At 42.0% G+C, this 20,734-nt stretch overlaps 1 protein-coding gene across 1 annotated transcript in view; it reads right to left on the reverse strand.

Annotated features, from left to right (window-relative positions):
• Positions 1-20,734, reverse strand: part of rtel1 (regulator of telomere elongation helicase 1) — a 91,794-nt gene that overhangs the window by 6,280 nt on the left and 64,780 nt on the right. The window contains exons 29-31 of the mRNA XM_063208293.1: positions 20,460-20,597; positions 19,630-19,962; positions 8,063-8,161 (exon numbers count right to left, since the gene is read on the reverse strand). Coding sequence (XP_063064363.1) covers positions 8,063-8,161; positions 19,630-19,962; positions 20,460-20,597 — 570 coding nt within the window. The remainder of the gene's footprint in view (positions 1-8,062; positions 8,162-19,629; positions 19,963-20,459; positions 20,598-20,734) is intronic.

Raw genomic sequence — 20,734 nt, forward strand, 5'->3', positions numbered from 1 at the left:
TACCAATTAAGAAGTCGGCGGTTTTCATCTAGATGGTGCATTAAACTGCAATAGTATGCAATCATTACAGTAGACTACGGTGCAAATTCGTAATGTTAGATGTGGATGTGGATGTATCCCACAAGTTTTTTTTTCTCCCAGATAAGAGCCACTTGCTAACTGAACAATCTGCGAGTGGTACCGGCATGTTTTAACTGAACACAAACCCGAACGAACGCAAAGATATAGGCTACGCTGACAGAGCATCGACATTATTACAGTGCTTTAGGGAAATGGCCATAACAGTGCTTTAGGAAAATGCGACTATATCATTTTAGTGTTTGCTAAATCCTTGGCTTGCCCTGTTGTTGTCAGAATGTCTGAACTTTGAGAGCTGGTTGGTGCAGCTTGCTACGCAGCATTATTGTGAACACTTTTTTAATAACACCTCAGAACGTCAGAAGTGATCCTCGCCGCGCCATGCAAGACTTTTGTTTCGCGAATGCAGTTGGGTGCGTGATTTATTTCCCCACGTTTTCACTATAGAATAGGATAAAGTTAGGTTGGTATGCTGTGCTCTTGTTTGCTTAGCTTACATGATTGCACAAGTCCATGATCGCTATGCAACCATTACAAAAAGCGATTAGGCTATAACACTGACATTACAAAAATGACTAACGTTGCCAACCTTCTCTTCAATGCGTTAATCCATGCCGGGCTGAAGTTTATCCGTACAATCTGAAGTGCTGACGCCGAGTTTCTCACATCTTTTTTAGACAGTAGCCCATCATCAAACTCAAAAAATATTGACCACCGTTTTCACTGGTGGCACACAACCAGAAGCATCTGACTGAAATGATTATTCCGAAGACCTCCGATTCCTGCGTGCATGCAGAGGCGATTCTAGGCTCAGTAGGGGGGCCACGCGAAAATTAAAAAGAAAGAACACTTGTAACAAATCGCCACTACTGTTCCCCAGCTACAATCTTGGGGGGCCCAAGCTGCCTGTCTAGCCAGGTGACAAGATATGCATATGCGCCTCTGCTTGCCTACGGATGGCGAAATGCATCAAAAATACAATTGATTGTCTCAAAATATCGTTTCATATTTTCCAATCTCACGACGTCCGGGGCCCCCTCTAGTGGCGGGGCCCGGTGCTGCAGCACCGGTTGCACCATAGGATAACGCGTCCCTGTTAACAACTGCCGGTTTCGAACAGAGAACCACAGAAATCAGTGGTGCGCCTGCTTATGTCTATGCACCATACATGCATGCTTCTGTAAGATATAAGATTGTTGGATGCCACATATTGATACTATTTGCTAGCCTAGCAAGCCAGACCCGTACAGCAAAAAGCTGTACAAGGGTCTAGTTGAGCTGGGAGAGAGTGTGGGCGGGATAAACGGTTGTCTTGGCACTCAACGTCACGCAATAGGATGGTGGAACAACCAATCCCCACACACTTCTGTGTAACGTCACAGCTTTCTTTCAGAACGTACACGCGACACGCCCCTTTGTAGGTGAAGCTGCAACTCCGAGCTGTCGTAGCAGTGAATGCGTGTGATCACCACAGCCACAAACAAGTTTCCTAATAAATCGTGTTTTCACTTACACAGTTCAAAAATGCCTCGTTTTCAACCACACGGCCCTCCTTGATCAACCAGCGAAATGTTGAGCAATTTGGGGCTTGTTAAATGGTTATATTTATGATTGTTGTCAACATGGCATGTTCGGTGTTAGCTAGCTACCTGTTTACCCATAACTAATACACGGCTGGATACCTAGCTCTGTGTAATTGACGACAGGTTGGCTAGCCGCTAGCTCGGTAGACTAGGTGTCATTCCCATCTATTTAGTAAGCTACTCAGACTTTCAAAGCTCCCAAATGTCTCGTTTTTAATGACATGGATCTTATTAGAATTTGGGGCAGGCATATAATACAAGGCTGGATACCTAGCTCTGTGTTATTGACGACAGGTTAGCTAGCCACTAGCTTGGTAGACTAGTGTCATTCCCATCTATTTAGTAAGCTACTCAAAGACTTTCAAAGCTCCCAAATATCTCGTTTTTAATGGCATGTGTCTTATTAGAAATTGGGGCAGCAATTTCATTCTACACCTACAGTAGTGGCCTGATAATAGCGTGTGACTATCTGGTTCTGTAAAATGCTCAAATTAGCTTACCGAGCTAGTTTAAAACATCGAATGATCAAATGGTAATGTGTTGAGATCTATTTGTGTCCGATAAGTTCATGGTGTATTATTACATCAATCCATGTCAGCCACGAAATGTATTATCATCCAGGCTTTTTAAATTAATTAAACACTTTCGTGCTGTACGTAGCACGGAGGCCACCATGTTTCTTCTTAGAAAGTTTCCTGTTAACTAGGTAGCCCGGCCCCCCTCGCGATTTGATTGGCCCCGTCATCGGATAACTTTCAGCCTCGCTAAACGACCGGGGTCTGCTAGACTGCCCCCGGGAGCAAATTCAATTTGCGGTCGCTAGGGGCGTCTAGATTTCTAGGTTAACTATTTGCTGTTATCTTGGTAAAAATTGGCTTAAGGGGCTCATCCCCTCTAGGTGTGGTGGTCCCGACCCCTGTGGTGTCACTGGCCCTAGAAGGCACTTAAAAAAAACAGGCAACAGGCAGGCGTGTGTCTGTGAGATATGTCCCGCCTTCTCTCATTGTCAAAGACTCCCACCTTCTCTCTTATCTGTCGCTATTATTTAAGGTGTTTCAGCGACTAGAAACTATTTGACTGTCTGTTGGCATTGACAGCAATTACATTTTTCAAAACAATAACGTTGACATGACCAACACTATGCTGACGAGGTTGCCGATGTCGAAAAATCATAGACCATGTTGATGCAGCCTACTGTGCGCCATGTGAACCAAAACGTTGCGTGAGGAATGTAATATCTCGTGGTCCGCTTTTTGATCAGGGCTTTAGTAAGTCCGCGTGGCGTTATTGACAGCTGATAGACAGCCCTTTTCATGCTGACCGTACAATAGACTAACCTTGCGAGCTGCAAAGGCGAGCCACATGCTGCTCGAGAGTTGCGCAAGGAGGACTGTAGAAGTGTGTACCGAAAATGTCCATTCAGAAGTTGACGTCCTTCTGTAGGCTATGCCTGTTTTGTTTTGCCTACTTTTCTAGACATTCTTCTTCTCTGACAGCAGTCACTGGAAGCAGCAACAAGCGCGCTGACGCTTTCAAAATAAAAGCCACGAACGACGGTCATAAAAGGCTGTTAAGAAATTCTCTGCATTTGTACATGTATTATTGAAAATATAAAATGTGATAAAAATGTAACGTAGTTAGGACTTTGCTTTTTGTGTTTCTAGTTAGACTCTGTTTGGTTAAACCCTGCGTGAACTCTGTCTATGTGTGAGTTCTGATATCTGTGTTGTCACAGATAAGTTACCACCTGGCTTGTATGTTTATTCTTCATTAGCTGAACTATGTCCTTGTTTGGTTAAACTAACAATTCTGTTAGTGATTACTTGTTAGAAGAAAATAAAGGCAAGGCCACAACTGTTAGCGGACCGGGGAATTGTCCCAGTGCTGTTGTAACATCTCTGTGCTGAGCAAGACCTCCACTCTGTTGCAGATTTTACATGCTACCTCTGTCTACTGTGTGGGTTTTCTTTCAGGTCAATTTGATAAGGTGATACAGTGAATTTATTCACAAAGGCAAACAAAAAAAAAAACCCACGAAAAAAAACCTGCTGAGTTATAGCGTTAACAAAATTGTCGGGCGATATTGACCTCAATAGTTAACGCACCGTTAATGTGTTAACGTTGCCCAGCCCTAGTTTTTTCTTTCTTCATCATCATCCTAAACAGCCCAATTGGGCAGGAAACTGCCCAGTCTGGAAAACCCTGGATGCATGCTAACTCATAAAACTATCCATGCATGTCCACAGCATCCAGTTTCCTGCACGACTTTCAAAATCATTTGATGTACCTTTTTCATGTGACACCTTTGGTTCAATGCACTGGAAGAAAGCAAAAGTGGCAGTATCTGGTGGCACAGACACAAAGTTACACCTCACTGTTTTCTATGGAAACCGGTAGTAGTTTTTCCTACTTCTCTTCAAAACGAAACTTGTTTGATGCAACTGTGACAAAGGCTAATTTGGAGAAATGTAGAGTGAATGGATGTGTGAATGGTTCTCTGCCCTGTCTTGTGGTTGGAATTTTGTTTAGTTCTCATCATTTCAGTACCGTCAACTACTAGTTAGGACACCCTGGACAAGGAGATGTCACAGCTTAAGGGTTTCTTCTTAAAGGTGTACTGTGTGCGATGGTGGCCATAGTAGGTAATGCAAATATGCTGCTCATTGAAACTGTGCCGCCTACTGCCAAATTGAATCTTTTCATGAATATTTACTAAATAATAAACTAATATTTACAAGAATGACCAAAGTACAATACGTTTTGCAGCTAGAAATGTCTATTTCTGGAAATTCCCAATGGCAAACCATGGAGAAGATCCCCCCTTTTCATGTACGAAAAGTGCAATTTTTCCAGTCATTATGAATACTTTGTTTTTGATGATGGTGGCAAGTATTCATGCCAAAATTAACATTTCTGAATAGGCAGCAGGAATTTGGGAAATAAACTACTAAAAATATTACACAGCGCACCTTTAAGTAAAACTAAAATTGAAAGTGAAATTTGGGAACAGGCCAAGAGTAAGGCTGGGTAATGTGGGCAAAGGTATTCTAGTATTCTGTGGGAAACGGAAAGACGGAAAGACGGAAAGTCTTGTTTGTCTTGAAGAAGCCGGCCCTACAGGTACTGAGGTTAACCTCCCTCACAAATGACATCAACCAAGTTCCGTTTTGAAGCGAAACAGGTATTAACAACTGCCGGTTTCGGACAGAGAACCACAGAAATCAGTGGTGCGCCTGCTTATGTCTATACATTATACATGCATGCTTATGTAAGATATAAGATTGTTGGATGCCACATTTTGATACTATTTGCTGTTATATTGGTAAAATTGCCTTAAGGGGCTCATCCCCTCTAGGTGTGGTGGTCCCGACCCCTGTGGTGTCACTGGCCCTAGAAGGCAAAGGGCCTTGGTCACTTCACCAGTAGCCTATAAAAGCCTATGATAATGAGTTGTTCGAGGAGTCACTTCTCCCAAGCACAAGCTGTGTATGTTGGTCTCTCTCTCTGTCTCCCCCTCTCTATCTCTGGCTTTGCCAAACATTTTGAGGTTATCTTGGCTGATATGTCTTTGATTTGACTATATACAGTGTATATCCTCCTCTGTATCATGCAATTCCTGTGTCTTTAGCAAATAGTATTTCTGCTCAAATGTACCACTCCTTGCCGTCATTGGCAAGGGAATCAAGTGGAGTAAAAGGCATATGTTTATATACGTTTATAATACATTGAATTGAAGGGGTCACAAGAAAGGGTAACAGCTAAGTATCCATGATGTTGACATGGTGATGATGATTAACAGTACAGGTAGAGGGATGATCAGTGAACAGGTGAACAGCTGGGGAAGAAAGGGAAGTGGGACAACGGTTATCTATCCATGTCATTCGTCATGAGGAAACTAGCACTACAGGTGAAATACAGTATGTACAATTACCCTTTTCCACCGTGAGGTCAGACAAGTTCCGTTTTTCGAAGCGAAGCAGGAGAAATTACTACCGGTTTCCATAGAAAACAGTGGGGTGTTCATGGGAAGTTCATGTCCATGCCGCCAGATGCTTCTTTCCCCGCTTAAAATGCATTGAATGAAAGGAGCCTGCTGTCACGTGAAAACAGCTAATTGGGGAACAGGCTGGATACACGGCAGGCGGGGAGAAGTGGGATTCAGTATTGATGGTGTTTGTCGTGCAGAAACTACAGCACTAACAATGGTATAATCGGGGAACAGGTGGGCTGAAGGATGGGTGGGGTAAATGACATGTATCTACAGTATGTTATTTATACAGAAACTCTTTCATCACACAGCAGATGATACAACGGGTATCAAAGTCATTTGTCGTGCAGAAACCAGTTTTGCAGATGATATAATTAGGAGGACACAGGCGAGGTAGAGGACAGGTAGGCATGAGAATTCCAGGTATGCACGGGGGTAGGTATGCATCTTCCTTCACAGGTTTGAACTGGCCTAATGGGATAACGGCTGTAACAGTTGCTACATTTACATGAGACATTTAATTCGGAATTAACTGACTATAATTCTGAATAAAGCCCAATTCCGCTTTGAAAACGTCATGTAAACACCTCTTAATTCAGAATTAAAGGAAAGATAAGTCAACTCGACGCAACTATTTAATTCTGAATGATTAATTCTGAATTAAAAACATCATGTCAATGTAGTAATTGACATTATACATGATTGAATTATTTTTGCTGGCAGAGGTAACAATCAACTTTCTCATCTTGACATTTTGCCAGTGTGTTGGTAGTAGTGTCACTGCCTCAAGGTGATCTCTTTTTGGCGGTAAACGGGTAATCTTTTTTTAATGAACATTGGAATTCCCATTGGCACATTTAAGAGGAATAACGAACAAACAAGCAAAGAAACAAACAAAACAGCTCTGCCTAATTTTCCTCTCGTCATTAATGTCACAATTTTCCTTTCGTCATTAATGTCACAATAATTGTTGATAAGGATTAACATGTTTCCAATGATCTTTTTGGACCCTCATCCCTTAAAAGGATGAAGTGTCTTTAGATAAACTCTCTCTGCCTGCTATGATGTGAAACAGCTAGTTGCAAAATCAATAGCTGGTGATCTAAAATATAGTGCCCGAAGTGCACAAGTGCACCATCTGAAGCATAACATTTGATTCTTTACAGGAAACTCAGCTGTGCGCAATCTCAGACTGAATGTGCACCACAATGACCTGTTTTAGTGTTTGCAGGTGTTTTATTGTCCTTTGTAGGTGTCTGTATTTGTCTAGGTTGAGTTCATTACTTTTTAAACTATTATGAGAAGTCAGACTTAAAAAAAAACCTTGTAATTAAGTTCCTGTGTCAGGACAGATTATGACTTTATGGCCCCTGGGCAAGAGCAAAGAAAGGCCTCTATGGAATCCGGGGGGGGGCTTGTAACTTTGTTAATGCTGAATGAATTAACCCATTGACGCCTAAGGCACCTGCAAAAAAGGATGCTGACTGCCTGAGCCCTTTTTAAGACAAGCTGCCCTCAGCCAATAAAAACCTTAATATCTCAGCTTCTGAAGCACATACAAATATGCACTAAGTTGCATTAAAACGCCAAGACCCTCATCTTTCATTAGAATTGGTTCATTCATCTCAAATAAAACAGAATTTTTTAATAGTTGTCTCAAATCTCATGAGCCTGAATGTTGCGTAATGCAGCTCCAGGCGCCAGGGCCAATGTTGCGCAACGCAACATCAGGCGTCAATGGGTTAAATAAACAAATAAATAAAGATCTTTCAGAAGCTTCAGTTTCTCATGGTTTCTGGCTTCATATTTTCAACTATTTAACATTTTTTTTAAACAATTGAATTCTTTGAAATAAGGTCAATTCATGCTCTCTTACTTCCTTTACTTTACCCAATTCTATGTGAATGATGTTGTATGTTTCCTAATAAATGAAACAAAGTCCCTGTTCTGAATCCTTGCCCTGAGTGAGAAAGGGTTAGTAATAGGCTATACTGCAATGCAGTCTGACCACTGCCACAGATTGGCAGAAACCCACACAGCTCTCCTCAGCCATGACACCAGTGAAATGGACAAGTGTGGAACAAAGACGAATTCACTTCATTTTTACACCAAAATTTCCATTCATGTCATTGCCTTCCCATCCATCTGCAGTGTGGTTGGGTGAGTTAGATGCTGAACCCGAACCGTGTGTCATTAAGTCTAGTCATGTTTCTAGTTGGTCTGAAGGAAATCTACTTTACCCCCTCAGTAAACAATGGAATTGTACCCACAAATAGGCTACTAAACTGTGTGAGTGACTGAAACTATGGGAAACGTTACCACTGCCATTTATTTATTGAAGAAATTGGGAAAGCATGAAGAGTAACAATGAATCAGACTCAGACACAAACAAGTCCAGGGGGTGGGTGGTTACCTGTGGGTTGGCTGTCTTGCTCATCGCTCCCTCCGGTTAAGGAAGAGATCATATCCTTGAAGCGAATGCGATCACTTTTGGGGATGAAGACCTCCAACCCTGCAGATAGACACGCATGCACACAGACACAGACACAGACACAGACACACACACATTAACACAAACATATGTGTGGCTATCCTTGTAGGATCACTGAGTTGCACCTAAGTGTAGTGAGGTTCCCTCAGCTTTCATTCACCTACATGATAATAAGACATTCTGTATATACCGTAAGTATATAAACTTTTTAAGCATATAAATTGTGTTTGTGTATTTTGTTGTGGTCTTTTATCTCCGTTTTTGTAAGCCCATTGACTTGCACATGTATAACATGTGCTTTAGAAATAAAGTAGAGGTGCTCCGATCACCATTTTTTTGGCCCGATCACCGATACCGATCACCAAAAATCTTTATCTGCCGATCACCGATCATTGCCGATCACAGAAATTATTTCCTATTTTTTTTAATAGCCTATTAATTATCCTTATTGAATACCATTTCTGCCCATAAACCAATCAATCTTAATTTGCACATGTTGCTTTCACAATGTAGGCCTATTATTAGGCTATTATTATTATTATTATCATTATTATTATTAGGCTATTATTATTATTATTATCTTGCAGCTCTTTCAGACTAGTGTTGGTAATATAGCCTACAAGTAAGTCTACAGTATTAATCAATTTATAAGTTATTGCATATAATTACTAAACTATTTAAGATTGAATTGAAACTGAAACTGAAACATTACATCGATTTATAAGTTATTGCATATAATTACTAAACTATTTAATATTGAATTGAAGCTCAGACACCTGGATCTCAGTCTCTCGTCTTCTGCATACTAGAAAAAACCCTGTCGCTTTAAATGAGCAGCCTCGTGAGGAGAGCCCCTCCCCTCTCTGTCACTCACTGTCCACAGCTGCAGTGTAGAGATGGGATTTATGGCTCTTTTTCGGGATCCGGATCTTAGTGGCTCGTTCCTTTCAAAGAGCCGTTCAAAAAACTGGCTCTTTTGGCTCTTTTTTAAATTATTTATTCAGTGTTAAGAATGTAATATTTTGACTCCATCTCAAGGTAATTTTGTCCAAACAACAACTGATTATTCTCCTGCTTCTAAAGACCGTTTTTGCCTCTCTTTGAGGCAAACAATTGTGTTTTTTCCCAAATTGAATTACTCTGGTCGAGGTCACGTGCTTAAAATGAATGAAAAATGAACGAAATAACGATCGAGTGGCTCCCCCAGCTGTGATCCGGTTCCCATCGTTCACTTCAGGGAGCCGTTCAAAAGAACCGGCTCGTTCATGAACGACACACCTCTACTGCAGTGCTCCGCGACCGTTCTGACTCTCCCTCTCCCCTCACCTGTCGCCATTTGGCGTTTCAGCGACTATCAAACTAATCGACTGACTGTCAATTACAACTTTGAAAACAATAACGTTGGCATGCTTGTGCGGACAACGTGAACTTGTCGCGTGCTGACCGAGGCAACTACACAGGTTATAACGTAACATGGCTAACTGGCGAGAAGTAGTCTATCGCAAATTACATTGTGACTGAAACACTTGAGATTCTACACAAAACAAGAAAAAAAACTTCACTTGAAAGAACAGGCAACACGCACAACACAGCGTGTCTGCGAGGAAAGCTCTTTCTCTGTAACACTGTCATAGACTGTAGAATTCCCTGCACAGACTCATTGAGTTTCACCGTCCACTCTCCCTCTGCACTGTTTGGTGTTGCAGAGACTACAAACTAATGACCTGGCTGTGCATTAGGCTACAACTTTGAAAACAATACCGTTGATGATTGTTTTGGAAACGTTTAGTTGTTGCGTGCTGACAGGCTGTAACTCAAAATAGCGAACATGGCGAGACTGACACGTCATTCGCAAATTACAAGCGTCATGTAAACGGCGCATGGATCGGAAAATCAGATCATTGTTGATGCAGATATGATTATAAATGGTGAAAATGAAGGAGGGAATTCCAAAAAGTTAAAGACAAGTAAAGATGCCTTATTTTGGTGCAGCAGCTGTGCAGAGCCAGCACCTAGGCTACATGCAGGCAGCGCCAGGTGTAAAGGCAAAATGGTTGCGTGAGGAATTTAATATCTCTGGATCGGTTTTTTGATCGGTCACCGATCAGGCTATTTTTGGCCATTATCGGCCGATCCTGATGGGCTGCCGAGCAATCGGAGCACCTCTAAAATAAAGTTGCCTTGCCTTTGTCTTGCCTATAAAAAGCCTTTACTAGGCTATGTGCCATTGTGTGCCAAGATAATGAAGGCATGTTAAAATAATGCTTTTTTAATATCTCTCGCTTTGCATACAAAGAGTGTCCTGAAATCTCTCCTGACTTGACACCAAGAAGCACCTCCAAAATTGTTCTTCTACATCCCTTGAACACTTTGCATTTCTTTCTGTCCATCTGTAAAAAGTTGTCATACTGCCAAGATCTCGATGTTCTACATACAAGCATGATGAGGCTTCAACGTATTTGATGAATAAGAACACAAGACAGTTAGTCACTAATGTGACTTTCACCCATTTAGTAAAACATGTACTGTGGAGACTTGCTCTTCAGCACAGCACATACCAGTATGAAATGACTCATACTATGAACCCAAATGCCAAATGAGACATGATCAGGGTTTACGGTTTTTCAAAAAAAAAACCTTTTCTTTTCTTTTTCTTTTCTTTTTTTTACAACTTTCTGATTCATTCCATGAGTGTGTAGCGAGGGGTGAGTGTACAGTGCACAGTACAAATGAGTACACATCCCCTTTGAAAAGTAACATTTATACTTTCACTGTATGTTGTGCAAGTTCAACAGATGCCGTATTAAACTATTTGTCTACTATTAATCGATGCATATTTTGGAAATATGTTTTGTGTTCAGGATATGTTTAAAAAAAGGTACTGCACTGTTCTAAGCACTATTACCAGTTCCCTGCTGTTGGCAATGCCTGCTGAGAATACCACACAGCAGTGTTTAAACTGTGGATGGGGACTTCTCTCTCAACACTGTAAATATTTATGTGGACACACACACACGCACGCGCACGTGCACGCGCACGCACACTTTATTCCGGTCTCTCAACCCTTTAAAACATGCATTTTAATCAGACGCCTGATCTGGTCGGAGCTGTACAGTACAAGGGCATCCAGTCCCACACTACCTGCACGCACGCACACACACACACACACACACACGCGCACGCGCACGCGCGCACACGCACACGCACACGCACACACACAAACACACACACACAAACACACACGCACCCACACACTTTTCAGGGCGACCAGAACGATAATAGTGCCTCACCAGTTACGTTTGGCGCTTAGTGCTTAACTGTGCATCACCTGCGTTCATATCAGGCTCTGATTGATTAGGTGCGGGAACTGGCAAAGGCGCGGTCCTCAGTTGGCCTGAAGGCACCAACAGCATAATGGTTGAGTTATACTCTCCTCCCAAACACTATCTTATCCAGCTGCCTATCTCTCTCTCTCCCTGCCAACGGCTGCATTCAATCTATGCACAATCTGACATTATGGTCTGTGGAGAATTCGACTGACCGCGGGTTGCTATGGCAACAACAATAAAATAAAAAATGATTGCTGAGGCGTGCAGAATCATGCCAGCCCATATTCAGTGCCACGACTGAAATCTAAGACACAGGCATGGTCAGGGGCGTAGCAGCAAATTGTGGGCCCTAGTAGGGCTGGGTTCAAAAGATCGAATCGCGATCCAATATCGATTCGCGTTCGAAAAAGGCAATATCGATTCATAACTTTGTGTAGCTCTCTTCCACAGTTTCCCACTGATTTCTCACATACCAAGGTATTTCATGTTTGTGTGGGCATCAAAGGCTGAGATATTTAGGTTTTTTAGTCAGTCTTAGAATTCTAGGCATAAATGGGGTAGAGTGACAACCCGGCAGCAATACAAAAGATCGATATCGAATTGAATCGGATCGTGGATCGAATCAGATCGCAGCCTTCTGGATCAGAATCGAATCAATCCAGGAAATTTGGATCGATTCCCAGCCCTAGGCCCTAGTATGTACAATCAGCTCCAATGGTGTGTTCGAGGGGTTAAACTTCCCTTCTCTCTCTATTCTTTTTACTTTTCAACCCGTTTCTACCATCGCACACACAAGCCAAAACTGAACTTAAGTGTTTACGCTCACTCGTGCGAACTGCGTAGCCTAAGTTCCATGACTGTGGAAGCATAAACAGGACTGTGTTATGCGAGAGCAAAAAAGGAAGTCAGCCTTCAAACCGCGTGGAACAAGCTGCAGCTTCAGGTTGCCGTGGTAACACAAAGAAACAAATCAACTTATGAAGACCACGAAAAGCCTTCCGGGGTCCCTCTCATGCAGGGTCACCCTGCATGCAGCAGCGCCTGCCCTGATTGGCTACAGCTGCTTTGATTGACAGGCTCTTCCTGGAAATAGTGCGAAAGAGTGTATGGGGTGGGGTTATCGGTGATAACCTGTCCATGCATGCAGGTACAGACAGATACATGCAAACACACGCCTACAGCTGTTGGAATTGACACGCTGATGTTTCCTGGAAATTGTCAGCATGTGTGGAGGAGAGGAGGCTGGGGAGCAGCGCAAAAGGTGGGGAGAAGAAGATAAGGAATATCCACTGAATTAGCACTGATTACATGCTCATAACTCAAAACACACACACACACACACCCCTGATCTCTCTCTCTCTCTCACACACACGCATCAAGTGAATCATGGGTATGTCCAAAACTCAACACGGTTGTGGGTGCACAGTGTGAGTGCCGCACACTCACATGTGTGCACATACAAACACATATGCACACACACACACACACACAATGTCATTATTGTAAGAATCCATTTTCTGTTTTTACTGAATTATCTAAAAACATATCCATTGCTTGATAATTAGTTACCAAAATATGAATTAATTCACTTAATTAATACAATAGTGGCAATGGCTGTGGTTGCACCACCTGAAGTCTGCAACTAAATGTCAATGATGATCCAACTGCTTTGACCGGTTCAGTAAATTGCGTCAGACCACTTGTATGATTAATCCTTCACACACATACTGTAATTCACTTACACACACTTCACCTTTTGACACACAGACAACAGTGCCATTTCACACAGACACTCATATATTCTTAACCTTTTGCAAACTCAGGGTGCGTCATGAGTTCACACGCACATGCAGTCAATGAGGATAACTGGTGAGGACCATGTGCATAATAAAAGGCCACCCATATGACACACGTATCGGGCAAGTCACATGGAGTCACCTGGCTGGTATCTTGGGCATCAATTATCAAGTCACACCTCAGGGCTTCCCCCTGCACTTTACAGTTAAGGCTCGCCCCCTTGACATCAACCGTCAACCACCTTGACTAAGGTCCCCAGCAAAGATCAACATTTTATATCGTGAATGTACAATATATGCGAATGTTTCATATTACATTTCATATGAATCTGCACAACACAGGCTTTCCAATAATGATAGGCATATGTCTCTGACACTACTGTCCTGTCACAATAAAGGCATAAAAAGCCTCCAAAAGAAAAAAAAGAACATCGTAATTAACCTACCAGTACACAATATTTCACACTGAGAAGCACATGGCCATAATCATTTATAAAACAATATCTGTCTCCTTTCACACTGGGATAGGCAATTCACATCAAGTCATCTGGCTGTCCCCACTGTTAGTGTATCATACTACCACTGTAGTGTACTGTATATTATAGTGATGAATTAGACATGCTCAAAGTTAACCTTTACTGGAATGCACACAGACACAGACATGCCCCTAATCACTTGCAAAATGTGTGGCCTTTCACAACAGGCTAGGAAGTCACACCAAATCATCTGGTACAGGCTGTGCATCGGACCAGAACTGTGCATCATAGTAGTGATGAATTAGACATTAGCCCATAGTTAAGTATGACAAAGTATCCACTATCACTTAGACAATACACTACGTAGCCTTTCCCACTGGGCTAGACATGTCAACTCCTAATTGAAGACCACCTTGTTACACTTTGAGAAAGACACGCCCACAATCAAAATACAGCATGTGCTCTTTCACACTGAGGTAGGCAAGGTCGCATCAAGTCGTCTTGTAGCCCCCACAGGTTGTACATCATACCATTGCTTCCCATGACAGTAGTGATGAATAAGACCTGCCCATAATTAACCTACACAATATTTCACCCTGAGACGGCCATGGCCACAATCACTTCTGCAATATGTCGCATTCCGTTATCGAGGGCTCTTAGCGGCGTTTCCCACAGACCGGGGCTTTCATATTTCATATCAATTTCATATTTGTGTAACTAGCTACATCTCTTTTGACATTGTCCCACACAGTCTTCCTACTGGGGTGGGTGGGACTTGAACCAACAACAATCTGATCCAACACTGTAGAGAGAGAGCCAGACTGTAACAGTTAGTTAGTTAAACTATACGTTAGACCAGTGAGGGACTCAGGAGTGGGTGAAGAGTTGCTAAGGAGGCAAAGTTGTCTTAATGTCCCCATCACCTGAGCACATATCTACAGACCACATCACAAGATCAGCTGATGAATGTACAGTAATAGTGTCCCTATAGTAACATGTACAGTAAGTCCCTGCTGTGTGTCGTTTAGTTCTGCCGCCACGGAGGCATACAAAACTACTATGGACATTGTCCCATGACACCTGACTGTACTGTAATTGGTAAATATGACCTGGTGGGACGATGACAGTAATATGACCAACATGATCCGTAAGTCTGCTGCTCTATGGCAATAATAAAAACACTGTGGAATATTCCAATGGTTCATGACAGCATAGCTATATATAAAATTGGTCCATGACACCACCTGACAGAAATATAACAGTAATGTGGCCTACATGACTCTGGTGAGACGATGACAGAAATACGACAAATGTGACAATAATGTGTGCTCTATGGCCGCAATTACCATTCGGTAGAATAGTCTGATGCAGTGCAAACATATTCCGATGGATTATGGCAGTATCAGCATAAATATTGTAGACATCATTTCCTCAGGGCTTGGCTGCAGAAAGACGCGCGCACGCACAAACAAACAGATGGACATGCAAACAGAGGACAGTGCAAACACACACCACTTTCAGGGACGTACACCCATAGTGGACACCTACCTACCACTATAGCAAATTAGCAGACACCCACAGACAGACACATACAGTACATAGAGACAGCCAAACACACGCACTCAAGTATAAACAGGACAGGGTGGACGCTAACATAAACACTGCACTCAAACAGACACACCACCTCTGGATTGCCAATACACACACTATACATATGTACGATAACAATTACAAATGCTGTAGGTATTTATCCTGCTGCTATACTGTATTGTGGTAAGTGGTGTTGTGTCATATTGTGTTTAGTTCTGCTGTTATATTGCAACTCGCCATGTATTTTACACATAATCTTGACAACTACATGTACTTTTGGTCATAAATTCATTACTTCTCCACACTGCTATGCATGTCCCCCTTTGCGAGTGGCATTCTGAACAAAATACTAGGCATGCTGGTACTGGTTAAGATCATCAAGTCATTTAATTAAAAAAAATTTGTGTAATACTTCCACATGCAGAAATGGAATATATTTAGACTTGAAATGCCATTGCAAGAAACTGTCAAGTCCAACTTCCAAGTCAAGTCTCGAGTCAATAGTGCACAAGTCCGAGTCAAGACACAAGTCATTTCTAATCTAATATCAAGTCTCAAATCCTGATGACTCAAGTCCAGGTCACAAGTCCCAAATTGCAGTTGTATACATTACCTTTGTTCATGATGACTCAGTTTGTTGCAGTCAGACTTGCCTGACTAAGTCTTAGGCATGTGTTTTGATTTGCTTTTTTAAACTTGGATTTGTGATCTGACAAGGTGAAAGATAAGCTGTGCTGCTCCAGAATTTTAAACTGTGCATAAAGATAGGTGCAATCGATAAACAAGTCTGCACTTGCAAACTCAAGTTTGTGCCAGCAAACGTCAAGGTGGAGAATCCTGCACTTTAAACATGGTGTATCTATACTCATTTTTTCTCCTCATCAGTCCCCTTCACAATAAGATTGTATCCAGGCTGTATTGTTTTTATTTTCAAGGTTGTTGCAAAATTAAACTATTATATATGCAGGCCAGTTTGCACTTTTACTCTTTTATCCAAAAGGTCTGGGAGTTGAACCTTGGACCGTGTCCTCAAGACAACCTGCCTACCAATTAATCCATTCTGCTGCATATATCGTCGCTCTAGGATTATAAGGTTCTATCTGACATTTTGGTCGAAATTGAGTTATTGCCATAGACATATTATAGTAACACTGCTTTACATCCTAGAATATGTTTTGAAACGTTTTATGCATTTTTCACCGTTTAATCCTCAGAACCATAAGGTTCTATCTGCAAAACCGCACTTCAACTTAGAATTATAGGGTTCTATCTGACGCAATTGAACGTAGCAGCTTTGCAAAGCGGCTAATCAGCTGCTTTTTCGTTTGTTATGATACCAACGCATGTCTCCAGTCTCAGTGCTACCATTTCCTCGCAAAATCTTGCAAATATGAGCTTCTGTTTGCCATTCAAAGCAAGGATGGCGACTCCAATGCACCCCCGCTTATTTAATCAGCAAAAGGCGGAGCTATGCACCAAGTTGGACAGATCTTGCAACTTACGGTGACACTGATGTAGCCCACGTTAGAAAGTTGAAGTCGAAACACATTCAAAGAACAAACGTGGCAATTCTTAATCCCATGCTTGCCAATTAGCTGTGCTTACGTGAGGCAACATTAGGTTTTGCGTTGCGTTGGGTCAGAATTGCTCAAAAAGTAGCCAGTAGTAGGCTATCATGGACATGACCAAACTAGCTATCAATATTAGGCCTACCTTACGCGATGAGATGCCATCACAGTCGATTTTACTGAGCCAAGCAGTCCCTATTTATATGGGAAGGTATAATGACGGTAAACCTTACGTTACGCACGTGTTGTAGACTTGCAGTGTTCGTATTTGACCAAGTGCTCGCTGGTTGCGCATGGCGTACCAGCATGGTATTATCTAACCATTTAATATACTATGGCTTTGGGTCACTAATTATTATTATTTTTACACTTTTTGGTTCCCACTGCAATAATGGGACAAACGTTAAAATAAAATATCTCTATCTAGCTAGCTCTATCTAATCTTGCCATGGCTAGCCTTTCCCAGGTGCCATCTGTGGAACAGGTGCTGTATGTCCTATTGGACCTTTACTTTTTGGTAAATTAAGCTGATGTTAAGATTTTTTAGTGGCTTTTAGCATATTAGGCCTATTTATTAAGATAATGTTGTGGGCTCAATGATAGATTACACCGACCCACCCAGGCCAAGTGACCCAAGAACCAAGGAGGCCCTAAACCTCATCATCCACTTTTAAAACATTGTGCATATCATTATTCATTCCCTGAATGTGAAAAGCAGGTACCTGTTGTAATGTATTATATGGAGCCCTGGAATAGTCTAACAAGTACACCTTTACTGCAGTAAATGCAATATGTTAGATACATACCTCCATACTATACAAAAACATTGACTGTAATGCACATTTGAATTGTATTGCAGTGCTGACAGATCTGTACCTGGTATATATTTTACAGTACATTACATAACAGTAGGCCCTCATCCAAAGGGACTTAGTACATGGTATTTGCACAGGGTATTGGCTATAGTCCCTGGAGAAGTAAGGGGTTAGGTTTCTTGCTCAAGGACATCTCAGCCAGGGAGTGAGATGGTGGGATTTGAACCTGTAACAATTAGTCTCCTTAACCACTTGGCCAGGGGTGGAGAAACTTTTGCATCTGTACTATGAACACAAATCAGGATTTCCCCCTGCACTTTAGGCCTATATTGAAGGCGGCCACCTTCACAACAGACCCCACCTTCACTAGGTCCCCTGAAAATGCAACTTAATTGTATTGCAAATGTAATTCCTAAGAATACTTTACAAAATATGTCATATTTCATGTGAAGCTGCATAACATTAAAAGTATATCGGGCCCGGATAAGATGATTACGGCCCTTGGGACATAGGTTCTCCACCACACTGGGCCATGGGCCATTCTGATATTGTGTTAAAATTTGACTTTTCCCCCCCTCATTTTCTTGGGGGACAAGCCCCTGAACCCCTAATAACCAAGGGTTTCTAATATCTAGGTTAAACTCTATCTAACTACGGGTATTGTATAAATACATACAATATAGGCTACATATAGGCCTTCAGTGGCCTGAAATCTCCAAATGCCAATTCATATTCTTTAAATAGTGTTGTTACAACCATTGTATTAGTAATCTATGAGTTTTGTTCCAAAATCATTGTTAATTTCTATGTTTTGGTAGATAGAACCCTATAATTCTAAAAACATTTTGCGGTAAGGTTCTATCTGCATTCTACCTGTTTAAAAAACACCACTTCCCAAAGTTCAATGATTTAAATATTTCAGATTTAGAGTTCATTTAAGGTGTCTTTAACTCTAGTGTATCAAATTAACATGTTCCATATGCCAATTATGATCTACAGACTGCCCCAATTATACAGTGCAAAATCGCATCTTACAGCAATACATACAGTGGCCTGCAATCTCCAAATACCACTTAATTTTCTTTAAACAGTGTTGTTACAATTATTTTATTAGTAATCTATGAGTTTTGTTCAGAAATTATTGTTAATTCTGATGTTTTGGTAGATAGAACCTTATAATCCTAAAAACATTTTGCGATTTCAGTGCAATAAGGTTCTATCTACATTTTACCTGTTTTAAAAAACACCACTTCCAAATGTTCGATGATTTTAATATTTTAGATTTACAGTTCATTGAAGGTGTCTTTGAGTCTAGTGTATCAAACAAACCTATTCCATATGCCACTTCTGATCTACAGAGTGCAAAATCTTTAAACCTCAATATCTCAGAACTGGTCAAAAGTCAGATAGAACCCTATAATCCTAAGGCGACGATATGCTGCATTAACTAGGCGCCTAGAGTTTCATGGACGCAGCATTCAGCATTAACACATTGTAATGCAAGATGGGGGCCTTAGCTTTTAAATGCAACTTATTTCATGTTTTTATGTGCTTCAGAGGCTGATATATTTACGTTTTTATAGTCCGAGGGCGACTTTTCCCAAAAAGGGTCCAGGTTTTTAGTACCGGTAGACGATATGATGACGATGTGATGACGACCGGCGTAAGCCGAAACGATGGTCTTATTAAATGTAACTGCATGAAGTTCCGAGTGTGCAACGACTATTCTTTTCAAGTTGAGTCTAATTGTCCGCCGTACGCACCTCACACGGTGTGCGTTTACTGAAACCCGAACAAAGAGCAACTTTGCCTTAACCCATTTAAGCCTGAGACACCTTCAAAAAATCACAAACAGACACACAAACAGACACACACGCAGACACAAACACACACACACACAGACAGGTCGTCTTACGCTTTAGCAGTGGCAGGTATTCGTCCTTCTCTGAGAGTATGCCGACCACTGTGGTGACCATCTGGTCGTAGAGTTGCGTCTTGCGGTAGGAGGTGAGGCAGGAGAAGAGCTCCTTGGCTCTGCTGGGTCCTAACGCCCGCTGGACATCCCCCATCAAGTCCTTCAGCTCAGACGATGCTGCTGCTGATGACGCAGATGAGGACGATGATGACCTTGATGCTGCTGCAGATGGGACTGATGCTGCTGCTGATGTTGATGAGGATACAGGCAGTGATGCTGCTGAGGCTGAGGCTGAGGCTGAGACCTCGTCTGGGCCTGACGATGCTTCACTGCCTGTAACATGAGAAACACACAACAAACAGCATGCGCACACAAGTCCGCACACACAAGCCCACACACACACATGCACACACACAAATTATACAAACATGGACTGAAAAAAATCTGTCTGCACTCACTTCGAAATGAATTTACAGTTTGTTCCAAATTATCATTCAAATGATATATGTATATGTTTTTTACCGATTTCTGTCATCAGTCAAAACGAATGACAGTCATCATAATTTTCAAGTCATCAATTGTTAAGAGCTCAAATCAAATGTTATTGAAAAAAACATTGGTGGCATGGTTGGTGTGAGTGTGTGTGTGTGTGTGTGTGTGTGTGTGTGTGTGTGTGTGTGTGTGTGTGTGTGTGTGTGTGTGTGTGTGTGTGTGTGTGTGTGTGTGTGTGTGTGTGTGTGAGTGTGTGTGAGTGAGTGTGAGAGGGAGAGAGAGAGAGAGAGAGAGAGAGAGAGAGAGAGAGAGAGAGAGAGAGAGAGAGAGAGAGAGACCTTTGTGTGTGGTGAGTGCTCGTTTCTCATCCTTGCTGAGCGAGTGTTCAGGCTTGTAGCAGCAGCCCTCTCCAGTTAAAATCACACACTGCTCATGGAAACGCTTCTTATGGTGTGGACGCACCGCCTGGTAAAGACCTGCAGACACACACACACACACACACACACACACACACACACACACACACACACACACACACACACACACACACACACACACACACACACACACACACACACACACACACACACACACACACACACACACACACACA

This window comes from Engraulis encrasicolus, chromosome 10 (assembly GCF_034702125.1).
Source record: "Engraulis encrasicolus isolate BLACKSEA-1 chromosome 10, IST_EnEncr_1.0, whole genome shotgun sequence".
In the NCBI taxonomy this organism is placed as follows: Eukaryota; Metazoa; Chordata; class Actinopteri; order Clupeiformes; family Engraulidae; genus Engraulis; species Engraulis encrasicolus.